Source organism: Eriocheir sinensis, chromosome 21, assembly GCF_024679095.1.
Source record: "Eriocheir sinensis breed Jianghai 21 chromosome 21, ASM2467909v1, whole genome shotgun sequence".
NCBI classification, from domain to species: domain Eukaryota; kingdom Metazoa; phylum Arthropoda; class Malacostraca; order Decapoda; family Varunidae; genus Eriocheir; species Eriocheir sinensis.
This window is the reverse complement of record NC_066529.1, coordinates 3,005,750-3,020,378: the sequence shown is the minus strand read 5'-3', so window position 1 is coordinate 3,020,378 and position 14,629 is coordinate 3,005,750. Positions and strand designations below refer to the sequence as shown.

At 41.1% G+C, this 14,629-nt stretch overlaps 1 protein-coding gene across 4 annotated transcripts in view; it reads left to right on the top strand.

Annotated features, from left to right (window-relative positions):
• Nucleotides 1–14,629, top strand: part of LOC127001518 (large neutral amino acids transporter small subunit 1-like) — a 140,674-nt gene that overhangs the window by 66,169 nt on the left and 59,876 nt on the right. For all 4 annotated transcript variants that reach the window (XM_050866123.1, XM_050866121.1, XM_050866124.1 and 1 more), the window contains exon 3: nt 9,889–9,982. In XM_050866123.1, coding sequence (XP_050722080.1) covers nt 9,889–9,982 — 94 coding nt within the window. The remainder of the gene's footprint in view (nt 1–9,888; nt 9,983–14,629) is intronic.

The window sequence follows — 14,629 nt, the reverse complement described above, 5'->3', positions numbered from 1 at the left end:
TCTTCTACTTCTTACTCCTCCTTCTTCTTTCTTCGCTTCTTCCTCGTCATCGTCTTCTTTTCCTTCCTTCAACTTCTTCATCGCATCTATTTCTACTTATGATTCTTATTTTTCTACTACTTCTATTTCTACTTCTTTCTTCCTTCCACTTCTGCTATATCCTCCTCCTCATCATCATCCTCAACTTCATCAACCTCAACCTCCTCCTCCTCATCATCATCATCCGCCTCTTCCCCTTCTCTTTTTCCTCCTCCTTTTTCTTCTTTGCTAAACTCGACGATACCAGGAAATGAAAGGCAAAATTGTAGGCTCGTGTTGAATAGGCGTTTGATCACGAGTCTTCTTCCTTGAGAGAGAGAGAATGAAGCAATACCGATAAAACAAAATGACAAGCGTAAGGAAAGAGAGAAGAAGAAGCGAAGAGCGAATGAAAGGAAGAAGGCAGGAAGGAAATGAAGTGGAAGAGGAGGAGGAGGAGGAGGAGGAGGAAATGGCCAGAGGGAGCATTTTTCTCTGCCAATCTAATGGAAGTAATGGGATCAGAGAGGCTTGAGGGTGATGTCTTGTTCATAACCACCACCACCACCACCACCACAGCCATCGTCAACACCACTACTAACACCAACAACACCATTATCACCACCGTCAACACCACCACCACCAACAACACCTTCCCTGATTCTTCCCAGCCACCTGTTACCTCGCCTCCTCCTCCTCCTCCTCCTCTTCCTCTTCTTCTTTTACCTCCTCTAACTATCCCTCTGCGCTATCATTCATTTTCCTTTCTTCTTTCATTTATTTTCCTTTATTTTTTTTATTTCCTCTTTCTTGACCCACTTTTTATTCCTGTTTTCTCTCTTTCATTCTTTGTATTTATTTTCTCTCTTGTCTTTGCTCTTTCATCTTTGCCTCCATTTTTTCTTTATTTTTTCCTTTCTCTTAAGCCTTTCCTTCCTTCCATCCTTCTTCTTTTTTTCTTCCTTTTTCCTCAATTGGCGCCAGATCGGATTTCGTTGTTCTTTTTTTTACCTTTTTTTTTAATCCGCGGTAAGCCATCTCTCTCTTCTCTCTTTCTCTTTTCTCTCTCTTCTTCTTCTTCTTCTTCTTTTATATTCCTCTTTTCCTTCTTCATTCTTTCACACGATCTTCCCTCCTTCTTTCTCTCCTATCTCTGTTTCATTCTTCCTTCCTTCCTTCCTTCCTTCCTTTCTCTCTTTCTCTTATTTTTCCTGCCGTCAATCTTTTTATCCTTCCATTCTTCCTTCCTTTATTTTTCATTGCTTTCTCTCTTTCTTTCGTCTTGTCAACCTTTCCTCTCTACCTTTCCTTCCCTGTACCCTTCTCTCTATCCCTCCTTCCATCTCTGCTTTTCATTCTTCATTCCTTCATTCATTGCATTCTCTTATCTCTTCATCCAGTCAGCTTTTTCTCCTCTCCCCCACCCTTTCTTCTCTCCACCCTCCTCTCCTTCCTTCCTTCCTTTCTTCCTTCCCTCCTTCCTTCCTTCCTTTCTTCCTTCCCTCTTGCACTCCCTATTAACTTCAAAGAAACCGCACAAAAAATTGCCTCCATCAACTCCTTCTCTCCCTCCCTCCCTCCCTCCCTCCTTCTCTCCCCCTCCTTTTCTCTCTTCTTCTTTCCTTCCTTTCTTCCTTTCCTCCAATTCACTATCTCCTTGCAATCGTGGTGTGTGTTATTTCCTCCTTCCTTATTGCAGAGGAAATAGACAGAGATAAAGAAAGAAAGAAAGAAAAGAAAAGAAAGGAAAGAAAAGTAAGAAAGAAAAAAGAAAGAGAGAAAGGGGGGAAGATAACCGGAATAAAGAAAGGGAGAGAAAAATAAGGAAAGAAGAAACGGTAAATGAGAGGAAAAGGAGGAAAAAGGGAAAGTGAAGGAATTTGAGGGAAAAAATAGAAGGAAGAATGTAGAAAAATAGAAGAGGAGGAAGAAAAGAAGCGAAGGAGAGGAAAGGAAAGAGAAAATGATAGCGATGGAAGAAAGTGGAGGAATAGGATTAAGATGTGAGGGAGGAGAGGAAGAGGAAGATGAAGAGGAAGGAAGGGGAAGATCGTAGATTTAGACCAATTAGGGAATCGTCAAGGGTTAACATTCTCTCTCTCTCTCTCTCTCTCTCTCTCTCTCTCTCTCTCTCTCTCTCTCTCTCTCTCTCTCTCTCTCTCTCTCTCTCTCTCTCTCTCTCTCTCTCTCTCTCTCTCTCTCTCTCATGTTTGTCTCTCTCATCTCATGTCTTCCCACACTTTTCGATCTCCTCCTCCTCCTCCTCCTCCTCCTCCTCCTCCTCCTCCTCCTCTTCCTCCTCTTCTTCTATCGCCTTCTTTGCTTTCCTCTTCTCTCATCATCCTCTCCTTTCCTCGCTCCTCTTCCTCTTCCCTTTCTTCCCTTTCCTCTTAAATTTCCGATCCTTCTCCTTACTTAATCCTCCTTCCCTTCCTCCTTTCCTTTCCTTTCTCCTCCTCCTTTTCTCTTCTTTTCTTTCCTCCTTATCTTTCCTCATCTCTTCCACATGTGCTCCTTCTTCTTCAAACCTCCTCCTCCTCCTCCTCCTCCTCCTCCTCCTCCTCCTCCTCTTCTTCCCCATCTGCTGTCTATTTCCCGAAGGACTTATCGCTGAGGATTCGGGGAAGGAAGGAGAGAGGGAAGGAGAAGGAGGAAAGAGGCGAGGGAGGGAGGATGGAGGAAAGTAAGAAGGGAAAGAGGGAAGGAAGAATGGTGAGGAAGAAAGGAGGAAGGAAAGAAAAGTAAGAAAGGAAGAAATGGGGAAGAGGGACGAAGGAAAGGTGAGGGAGGAAAGAAGGAAGAAGAGGAAGATGGAAGAAATGTGTTTAAAGGAGTGAAGGAAGAGAAGGAATAAAGAGGAAATTAAAGATGGGGAAAAAAGAAATAACGGAGAGACGAAACAGAGAAAGCGAATTATGATGAAGAAGAAAGGAAGAATAGGAAATGACGAAAGGAGAAGAGGAAAAGAATGAGGGATTATGTAGGAAAGGGAAAGGGAAAAAAAGACGGAAGAGAAGGAAAAAAAGGAGAGAGGGAGGGAGGAAAGAAGGAAACTGGAGAAGGAAAAAAGGGGGAGAGGGAGGGAGAAAAGAAGGAAACTGGAGAAGAAAAAAGAGAGAGAGGAAGGAAAGAAGGAAACTGTTATTGGTGGGAAGAAAATATTTAGGGTCCAGAAAATTGTTTGTTGTGAGTAATGTGTGGGAAAAAACACTGACACACACACACACACACACACACACACACACACACGCAATTTGTTCACTTGGCTAATGACAGTTGCGTAGTTAGTGTATTTAGCTCAATTTATCCTTGTGGCAGAGAGAGAGAGAGAGAGAGAGAGAGAGAGAGAGAGTTTTCGACCCTCCAGTCCACCTCTTTACCAATTTTCTCTAATTATTGCGACCAAGTGGTTCAGCTTGCCAAGTCTCCCCTTCCACACCACCCCCTCCCTTCTTCCCTTCTCCCTCATCTCTCCTCTCTCTGGTCCCCTCCCTTATCCCCCCTACCCTCCAACCTCCCTTCTTTACCCCCTTCCTCCTTCCCTCTCTTCACCTCTCTCCCTTCATTAACTCCATTTTCATTTTTTTTCATTTTTCTTCTCTTCTGCCTTTCTTCTCTTTCCTTCCTTTTCCTTTTTCCTCCTATCCTTCCTCTTTCCTGTACTCTACTCTTCCCTTCTCCCCTTCCAAGTTTCTCCCCAACCTTTCTCTCCCTTTCCTTCCTCTTTCCTCCTCTTACCCTCTCTCCCCTTCACTTTTTTTTTCCTTTACTTCTCTTCGCTTTCCTTATCTTCACTTCCCTGCCCTTCCCTTATCTTACCTTCCCTCCTTTTTCCTTCTTTTTTATCCTTTTCCTTTCCCAATACATCGTCAACCTCTCCTCTTCCCTAACATTCCCTTTTCTCCATTTCCTTCACTCTTCCTCTCCCCTCTTTCTCCACCTCTTCCCTTAATTCTCTTCCCTCTCCCATCTTTTCCTTCCCCTTCCTCCTCCATACTCCCTCTTTTTCCCCTCCTTTCCTCCCTCTTTTTCTTATCCTCTTGCCAAGCTTCTCTATCCGCTCTTCTTCCCTCCTCCTCTTTCCTTATCCTCTTATCCTTCTCTTCCTCCTCCTCTTCCTCTTCCTACTCCTTTACTTTCCCTTTCCCTTTTCCCCTCCATAATTCGTCTTACCATATGCTTACCTCCTCCTCCTCCTCCTCCTCCTCCTCCCTCCTCTTCCTCCTCCTCCTCCTCTTCCTCATCATCATCATCATCATCATCTATATATCAGAATTCCATAATCCAATATTTTTTTTGTCTGGTGAGTATGGAAGCTTAGAGAGAGAGAGAGAGAGAGAGAGAGAGAGGTTTATCATTGCCTCTTATCTGTTGTTTTCAAGGTTTTATATACCCTACTTCAGTGTCATCCTGCGCTCTCTCTCTCTCTCTCTCTCTCTCTCTCTCTCTCTCTCTCTCTCTCTCTCTCTCTCTCTCCATTATTCGCTTTTCCTCGCTCATTATTTTTTTCATCGTATTCTTGAGGGAAAGTTAAAAGGGTTCACCAACAAGACGGGAAGGTGTTGATTGGCCGTAAATATGCAGGAGGAGGAGGAGGAGGAGGAGGAGAAGGAAGAGGAAGAGGAAGAGGAGAAGGAGGAGGAAGAGAAGAAAAAAAGAAAATGAAGAAAACAACATCAACAACACGAAGACGTAGAAGATGAAAATGAAGAAGGAAAAGAAGAGGAGGAGGAAGACGAAGAAGAAGAAGAAGGAAATGTTGATTGACCCGGGAATTATTTCTTAAAGGGTTAAAGGATGAAGATTTTAGAAGCAAGTCAAGGTTTTGGAAAGACATCACTAATTTGGTAAAGATAACAGTTAATGAACAATGATTTCTACACTAAACACTCCTTGAAATATAAGAAAAAAAAACATATTGTACAAGTTTAGGAGTTATTTTCTGGATGAATATAATTTCTACATCCCCAAAAAATAATTACACATACACTATTTATTTTTTTCTTTATTTATATCCGTCTTAATTTTTATTTTTGTATTTCTTATTTCCTCTTCTTATTCATACCCCTTTCTTCTTTTCTCTCTTCCTCTAACCCTTTTTCCTTGTATTGTTGTTGTTTTGTTCATTCGATTCATGAGACTTAAGATTTTACATATATAGAAAATCCTAATTTGGGAAGTCACAGAAAACGTTGAGAGCGACTGCTTAGAATTGCTATGACTGTGATAAATCTTGGGGGGACAGTTTTCAGTCTTTATGGCCGCTTAAATTCCTACCCTGAATAAAGAATTAGATTAGAGAGGAACGGAGAAGCGGAAGAAAGGGAGGAAGGAAGGAAGGAAAGAACGAAGGAAGGAAGGAATGAGAGAAGGAGAGGTCATGTCAGGGGATACATTAGAGGAAGATAGGAAGGAATGAGGAAGAAGAGGGACATGAAAAAAAAAATTAAAAAAGGAGGAACGACGAAGATGAGGAAGACAGGGAAAGAGGAAGTTATTAATAGAGAAAATAAGGGACAAAGGAAGGAAGGAATGCGTGATTAAGAGAAATAATGGAAAAAGAAGAAAGGAGAGAAAAAGGAAGAAGAGATACAAAGAAATAAAGACTAAGACAAAAGGGAAATAAGGAAAAATGAAAGTAGGTTAAAAAAGTAAGGAAGGAATCAGGGGAAATAATGAAGAAATGGAGAAGAAAAAAAGAAAAAGGAAAGGAGGGAAATAAATAATAAGAGAGAAAATGATAATAAACGGGACATGAAAAGTAAATCAAATAAGCAAGAAAATGAGAAAAGAAAAGAATAACAGAAATTAGAAAGTGGAAAAAAACAAAGGAAGGAAGGAAATGAGAAACAAATGAACCAGAGAATGAAAAGGAGAAACGGAGCCAAATAAAAAGAAAAATGAAAGTATATTTTTAGGAAAGAAAAAGAAAGTAGGCTATTAAAATTCGACCCGAGCAATATCGATATACCTTCTGCTAGGCTATTAATATCCTGCCCACCTTGTAACATATTGCCCACAACGCCTCAAGCTTATTTTCCATCATTTCCACTTTCATTACCCTTCTCTCTCTCTCTCTCTCTCTCTCTCTCTCTCTCTCTCTCTCTCTCATCCAGTTTTACCGTTTATTTTCCTTTCCTTCCTCTTTATTCTCATTTTTTCATCTCCACCTTGTTCTTTTTTATTATCATCATCCTCTACGTCTTCTTCCTCTTCCTCTTTTTCTTCTTTTTCTCGTCTTTTTTTCCTTCTTCCTTCTTCTTCCTCCTCCTCCTGCTCCTCTTCCTAGTCTTCCGTTCCTCTATTCTTATATAACTTCCTATTCATTTCACGTGTTGCCATTGATCGTGACCTACAAATACTCCTCTTTCTCCTCCTCCTCCTCCTCCTCCTCTTCTCCTCTTCTCCTCCTCCTCCTCCGGTATATTGTTTGCCCAGTATATTGTTTGGGTCCCCCCTTCGATTCCTCTTCCTCTTCTCTCGCCCTCATATTGTGTCTTTCCTCAAACTTTTTCCCCTGTCACTAGAATCTTATGTAACTTTCTTTTATCTGTGTTGTTTTGTTTGTTTGTTTGTTTGTTTGGTGAGTGTTTTGTTTTTAAGTGTGTTTTGGTTTGTTTTGGTTTGTTTTAGTTTGTGTTTTCTTGTTTTTTTCTCTGTTTTGTTCTTTATTTTGTATGTGTTCTGTTTTTCATCCTGTAAGTGTGTTCTAGCAAGTCTGTTTTAGTGTTTCTTAGTGTGTTTAGTATGTGTGTGTTAGTATGTTTGTTTCAGTCTCTTCCTCTTTTTCTTTTCTTTTCCTGTTCTTTCAATAATTATCTTCCCCTTTCTTCATATTCCATCACTCCTAACTATTACATTATCTTCACTATTTTTTCTTATTCTAGCGTATATCAGTGTGTTTAGTAAGTGTGTGTTTTAGTGTGTGTTTGAGCGAGTTTTAGTATGTGTGTTTCTATCTCTTAAAACCCAGTACCAGCGACGGGCCAAATTTTTGCCATGATATATAAACCCCCAAAAATAGATGATGCACAAACTGATCACAAATGCGTTGATATGTATTATGAAATGGTTTGCGTGAGTGATGATTTTATTTATTTATTTATTTTTGCTTAGAGGGGCCTTTAAGAAACATGATCTCCACTGAGCTGCCGGATTTTAAGTTTGTTTTAGTCCTCCGTCTTGTGTTCCTCTTCCTCCTACCTATGAATGCCACTCTTTCCAGACGAGAGTATCAAGACACCTCTAATACCTCTCTAACCAACTATTGATCCCTCTCGTGGTGTGTTGTTTATTACCCTCTCTATGGGAACAGCGTATAGGCGGCGTTTTTTGTTTTCTTTCATTGTTTTGTTTGTTTTTGTTTTCTCCTTTGATCTGGTTCCTTTGTGGTATATATGTGTGTTCCTCGTTTTCTAGCGTCATTAACACTTTTTCTGTACTTTTTTTTCCTTCCTTCTTTCGTCTTTTTACACTTTTTTTTCTTTTTCCTTTACTTTTTTTCCTTCTTTCGTGTTTTTTCACTTAATTTTCCTTTTTTCTGTACTTTTTTTCCTTCTTTCGTGTTTTTTCACTTAATTTTCCTTTTTTCTGTACTTTTTTTTTCTTCTTTCGTCGTTTTTTCACTTAATTTTCCTTTACTTTTTTCCTTCGATCATTTTTTTCCTTATTTTTTTTATTGTCTTCTCCCCTTTCCACTTCTTTATCAGACTCTTCCTCTTTATTTTTTTTTCTTCTTTTTTCTTCTTCCGCCTCATTAAATTTCGTCTATACAAGCTCTTCCTTAATCTTTTTCAATATTTTCCTCGTACTAATTTTCTTTCATCTTTTTTCCTTATTCCTTCCTCTTTTTCATCGTCCTCTTCCCCTTCCTCTTAAGTTTCATTATTACGGTCATCCTCATTTTCTTTATTCTTTTTACTTCTTCCTCCACCTCATTTAATTTCGTGTCCGCATCTTTACCTCAAGCTTTTTTCAGTATTTCCTTCCTTCGGCTCCTTCTTTCATCTTTTTCATATTATTCCTTAGTTTTCATCGTGCTCTTCCCCTTTAACATTTTCACTATCATTACCACACTCCCTCTTTTTCCTCCTCCTTTTTTACTTTCATTTTTTTTCTTCCACCTCTCGTTCAATTTCGCCGATGATTTCATAACATTTTTCAACATTTCTTTTTAGCTGTGGCCTCGAACGCTCTCCTGTTCCACTTACTTCATATTTCCTCCGTGGCGCTTTTCTTAACTCCGTGTTTTGCCACTCCACATAATTATTTACTCGTAATAATAATAATAATAATAATAATAATAATAATAATAATAATGGTAATAGTCACGTTTTCTAATTCATCCTACGCTTTGTAAGTTCTTATTTCTGGTATTTCATTTCGCTATTCTCTATATCTACGTTCTTTCAATTATTCTTTCTCTCTTCTTTATATTCCATCACTCGCATCCCTGTTTTTTTCCATCTTTTTTAAACCTTTTCTTTTTCCCTTTCGTTTTCTCTTTTTCCTTTCCTGTTTTTTTTCTATTTTCATTTTCACTTCATGCTTATTTTTCCTACGCTATTCACTCTTCTTTCTATCTACGTTCTTTTAATAATTTTTCCCCTCTTCATATTCCATCACTCTCACCCTCTCTATTATCTTCATTATGCCTTCTTGTTTAACCCTTTCTCTTCTTTTCCCTCGTTTTCTCTCTTTCTTTACTTTTCCTGTTCTTCCAATTATTTTTTTCCTCATCACTCCCACATAGTTCATTACCTTCTTGTTCAATCCTTTCTTTTGCATTTCCTATTTCGTTTTATATTTCCCATTCTCTTCTTTTTCTTCTAGTTTTTCTGTTTTCCTTTTCACTCTCATGTTTATTTTTCCTCTCACGCCACCGCCTCCTCAACGCCTTCACAGCCTCACTTCACAAGACATTAGCATAACCTCTAATTTCGCCGACTCACTCCTCTCTCACTCCTCACTCAAGTCCTGTCACTCCACCCACTTACTCCTGCTACTCTTCTCCCCTCTGCAATCTGTTAGCACTCCACTTCACTAACCTCTTTATTCTGTCCCTGCTTCTACTCATCTCTCACTTAACATTCTCTCTCTCTCGGCCTGCTAATTCTTCTATCGTATACCCGCACCATGTTAGGTCTCTTCCCATCATCACTCTTCTTTCGGCTCTGTATCAATCATTTTTTGGCTTTGTTTCTTCTTTTGGTTTGTGTTTCTTTTTTCCATCTTTCTACTGTCACAAAATCCTTCCTCCCTCTTTCTCGTCTATCCCTGTTTCGTTCTTCCTTCTTGCCTTCCCTTTTTTTTTCTTTCCTCTTTCATCATTTCATCCTTCCTGTAGCTCGTTTACTCACTGTGTCATTTTGTTTTCTCTTTCCTGATCTTTTTTTTCTGTTTTCGTCTTGTATTTTTTGTATTTGTTATCGAATTTGTTTGTATCGATTAAGTTTGTATCGTCTCTCATTTTCGTCATTTTTTTTACTATTTTCTAACTTTTATTTGACTTTGCTTATTTTATATCCTATCGGTTTTCTATTCTATTCTAAGCTCGTATCGCCTCTCCAGTCCTATTCAGCTTACTCACTTCACTTATCATTCCCCAAACTCCATATTTCTTCTTCAATTCACATCCCTCACACGTATATTTTTTGCCTCGATACCCACCAACCAAACCAATCATCCCCTGGCCTCATTTTCTCAGCCTCACCCTCTCTCCTTTTTCCCGTCCTCTTAACCTAACCTAACCTAACCTCTCCACTCTCTACTGCTGTCTCCACCCCTCTCATTCTTGCCTCAATCGCCGCCAATTCTCCCCACGGCCCAGATGACTCACCTAACAACAGCCTTCTTTTCCCCCCCTCACAGGTCAGACGCAGTACTTCACCTTCGACAACACGGAGCCTGACTTCTCTAAAATCATCTTGTCCTTCTACTCGGGTCTCTTCGCCTACAATGGATGGTGAGTGTTCGTCTGCCTTGTCTTGGGGTGACGGGAAGCAAAAGTTTATGTGAGAGATTTAGTTAATGGTATAAGAAGGGTAAGAAAAGGGTTAATATCTCGCGTTAACGTTTCTTGGGGGCGAGAATAGGATTGTGGTGTGAGAAGAAAAATAACTTTAAATGGAAAAGAGAAAAAGCTGGAAATTGGGGATATGAGAGCGCTATTAATTTTAAAGGTTAGAAGGATAAGCAAGGATGTATGAGGATGTGAAAGAGGGAAGGAGAGATAGGAAGATATGTTAATGGGCTGAAAGGAAGCTGAATAGGGTGAGAATGGTTGTGAGGGATGAGAGCGCTATTGATTTTAAAGGTTAGAAGGGTAAGCAAGGATGTATGAGGATGTGAAAGATGAAAAAGAGTGATAGGAAGATATGTTAATGGGCTGAGAGGAAGCTGAATAGCGTGAGAATGGTTGTGAGGGATGAGAGCGCTATTGATTTTAAAGGTTAGAAGGGTAAGCAAGGATGTATGAGGATGTGAAAGAGGGAAGGAGAGATAGGAAGATATGTTAATGGGCTGAAAGGAAGCAGAATAGGGAGAGAATGGTTGTTTTGAAGGAAGGAAGGGATGTGAAAAGTCTGGTCAAGGAGGTGTGTTAGGGAAAAAGGGACTCGATATTTGGCGTTAAGAAGGCGTGTTGAGAATGTGAAAAGGGTGGAACGAGAGTAGGGAAGACTGGTCATGTGGTATGGGTTCAGATAGGAGAGGTTTGTTTAGAGAGAAGTTAAGAAAAGATGAAGGAGACTTGAAGAGGGTAACGGTGCTCACGACTATGCAAATCTAACATGAATAAAACTGAAAAGAAAACGGGGTGAGTTTGCTTTTATGACGTAGGTAGAAGTGAGAGTTTTTTTGAGGGAAAACTAAGGAAGAAAAGATGGAGTTAACTTGAAGAGGAGAATGTTATACCCAATATGCAAGTTTACCATGAATAGGAATGAAAAAAAGGAATAATGTGAACTTAAATCTGAATCTTCACTCTTTCTTAGCATAATATCCCGCAATTTAGTTCTTCTGGCAGGCCCGAATTACGAACATTCAATCATAAAACTACTCGGGGAGCGAATGTGCAAGTCTATGGTGGAGACTAAAAAGAAAACGGAAAGAAAACGAAGCCTTCCACCTATTATCCCTTTTGTTTACCTTATGATCTATATAGGTCAGGGAATGAAGGAAGGAAGAAGAAGAGGAGGAGGAGGAGGAGGAAGGGATTATTGGGGAAGGAAGGATAAAATGAGGGATGAAATAGAAGATGAATGAAAAGAATGGAGGAACGAGGGAGATGGGAGTCAAAACTTAAATAGGGAGAGTAAGGAAGAAGTTGAAGGAGAGTATATGGAAAAGGGAAGGGGAGGTGAGGAGGGACATAAGTTCGTGAGGTATGCTGGGAGATCGATGGGAATGATGGGGTGACTTTGTTTGACTGATGGGTGAAGGATGTAAGTGATGGGGTGAATTGGTTAGGCTAATGTGTGATGGGGTGAATGAATGTTGGTTATGGGTGAAGAACAAGAGAGATTAGGAGAACGTGATTATATGGACGAGAAGCGAAGTAAGCCGGACTATCAACTGTAGATCTATGCATACGTGACAAATAATAATAATAATAGAATGATGATGATGATGATGATAAGAAGAGTAGGTCATGAAATACGAAAAGATATGATAAGTGATGAAAAATATATATACAAAAGAAAAAGCGGAAAACGAAAGTGAAAATAGAAAGGCTTTGATTTTTTTTTCTCTCAGGTAGGTTCAACAGGTACAGGAGAACGGTGTGTGTGTGTGTGTGTGTGTGTGTGTGTGTGTGTGTGTGACAGAGAGGGAAAAAATGTGTGTGTATAGGATATGGAGGATGTCTTTTTTTGACTATCATTCCTCCTCCTCCTCCTCTTCTTCCTCCTCCTCCTCCTCCTCCGACCAGGCACTATTTCCCAGTGAATAGAGAGAGATAGCCTTTCTTTTTCCCCTCCATTCCCTTCCTTCCCTTCCCGTCCCTTCCTCTATTCCATCCTTCCCTCCCTCTCCCTTCCTTCTCTCCCTCCCTCCTTCCTTCCCTCTCTCCCTCCCTCCCTTCTTTCTCCTCCACCAATCGCAGCCAACCTTTTTTTTCCCTTCGGTTTCCAAGAGAAGCAATTGGTATGGAACTCTTTATTTTGTCTCTTCTTGTTTTTCCTTGTATTTCTCTTTACTTTTATTTTCCTTTACTCTACTGTTTTACGCTTTTATTCAGTCATTATTATTATTATTATTATTGCTGTAGTTATTATTGTTTATGTTAGTTTTGTTGTTATTACTATCATCACTACTTCTACTACTACTACTACTACTACTACTACTACTACTACTATTACTACTACTACTTCTTCTTTAGCGCCCTGAATTAGGGGACAAAAGAGAGACAAGCGGAGAAGCCTCGACGCCAAGACCCGAATATCTTTGGACAGAGTGACGCATCTCCCCTCTCCCCTCTCCCCTCACTCCTCCCCTTCCTCTCCCTACTCTCCCCTCACGTGTTCCTTTCTCTCTACTTCCCCTTCTTTACCCTTCTTCTTACCCTTCCCTCTCCTCATTTTACTCCTCCCCTTTTTCTTCCCCTCCTCTCCCCTCATTCCCTCCCCTCCCTCCTCTTCTTCCTCTTGCCTTCTTACTCACGCTCCCCTCACGCCTTCCTTTCCCTCTTGCCCTCCTCTCTTCCTCCCCTCACTCCTCCTCTTCTCTCTTCTTTCATGCCCTTTTCTTTCTTTATCCTTTTTCTTTTTTGCGCATTACTCATTGTCATCTCCTCCTCCTCCTCCTCATCCTCATCATCATCATCATCACTTCTTCCCTTTTTCTTGCCCGCCTTTTCACTCTCTTCTTTATTTTTTCTTTCCTCCTCTTCCATTCTCCCTCTCCCCGGTTTTATCACATTTTCTCCCCTTACTCTTTTCCTATTTGCATATTCTTCCCTGTCACCTCATCTCTTCCATCATTTATCCCCTTTTCCTTGCCCTCTTTTCTCTTTCGTATCCTTCCTTGTCATTTTTCTCTTTCTTAATTTGCATGTTCTTCCTCTTCACCTCGTTTCTCCTGCCCTTCGTCTTCCCCTCTTCTTCCTCTTCTCTCACACTTTCTCTTGCCCTTTCTTCCTCTCGCCCTTTTCCCTTTTCCATTGTTTTCTTCACTCTCCCATTTCCTTTCCGTTCTTTTCCTTTCCTTTCCTTCCCTTCTATCTTTCTCTTTCTCTTTCTCTTTTCTCCTTCGCTATTCACCTTTCCTCCTTTCTTCTCCTTCCTTCTTTCCCCTTTGTCATTTTTTTTCTCTCTTTCCCTTCCTTCTCTTCTATCTCTTTGTCTTTCTCTTTTCTCCTCCCTATTCACCTCCTTTCCTCCTTTCTTCTCCTTCCTTCTCTCCTCTTCGCATTTATTTTCTCTCCCTTTCCCTTCCTTCTCTTCTATCTCTCTTTTCTTCTCTTCTGTCCTCCCCTACTCACCTTCCCACTTTCCTTGTCTTCCCTTTCTTCTCTTCCTCCTCCTTCGCTTTTCTTCCCTGCCGTCCTTCGTTTCCTTCCCATCCTTCTCCCTCTTTACTATCTTCTCCCATCCTTCTCTTATTCCTTCCCTTCATCATCCTCTCCCACCCACCCCTCATTCCCTCTTCCCATTTTTCTCTTTCATCTGCCCTTCCCCTGCCAGCTTCCCCTCATTAATCCTCTCCTTACCCTCTTCTTCCCTTCCTCCTCCTCCTCTTCCCTTCCCCCCCTCCCCTTCCCCTCCCCTCCCTCATCTTTCTTCTGCATCCCTGTCCTCTTATTTCCTCCCTCCCTCTCCTTCCCTCCCTCTCCTTCCCCTCCCTTCTCCTTCCCTCTTCATTTCTCTCTCGACTCTCCTCCTTTCTCTCTTTGCCAACTGGGTCACACACACACACACACACACACACACGTCCAAGGAAGGTCGCACACACACACACACACACACACACACACACACACACACACACACACACACACACTAATAGCCACATATATACTTGTTGCAAGGCCAAAGGAATTGATTGGAGGAGAAAGAGGAGGAGGAGGAGGAAGGAGGAGGAGGAGAGTGAAGGAGGAGGAACTTCTTGATGCGTCCATTACTGTCGGTGGCATGGAGGAGGAGGAGGAGGAGGAGGAAGAGGAGAAGTAGGAGGGGGTGGGGGGAGAGAAAAGAAAATGAGAGAGAGTTAAGAGGAGTGGGTGAAAATGAAGTAGGGATAAGAGAGAGGAATATAGGGATGGGAACAGGGAGGAGGAAGAAAAAGAGGAGGAGGAGAGCAACGAGAGAGGAATGTGTAGTGGGATGGTGACGAAAGAGGAAGAGAGGAGTCGATGAAGGAGGATAAAGTGGAGGAGGAGGAGGAGGAGGTGGGGGATAAACTTCAGGGGTCAAAATTGAATTGCGACTCACATTTTCCATCGGTGTTCTGCGCAAGTTTACTCAATTTCTCATCTCTTGTAAGGTCCCAAAGCCTCGGTAAGTAGGGAGGGGAAGCAGGGAGGGAAAGAAGTGAGGAAGGAAGGAATTAAAGAAAGAAGGAATTAGGAAGGAAGGGAGGATGGCAGGAAAGATGGAAGGAAGCAAGTAAGGAA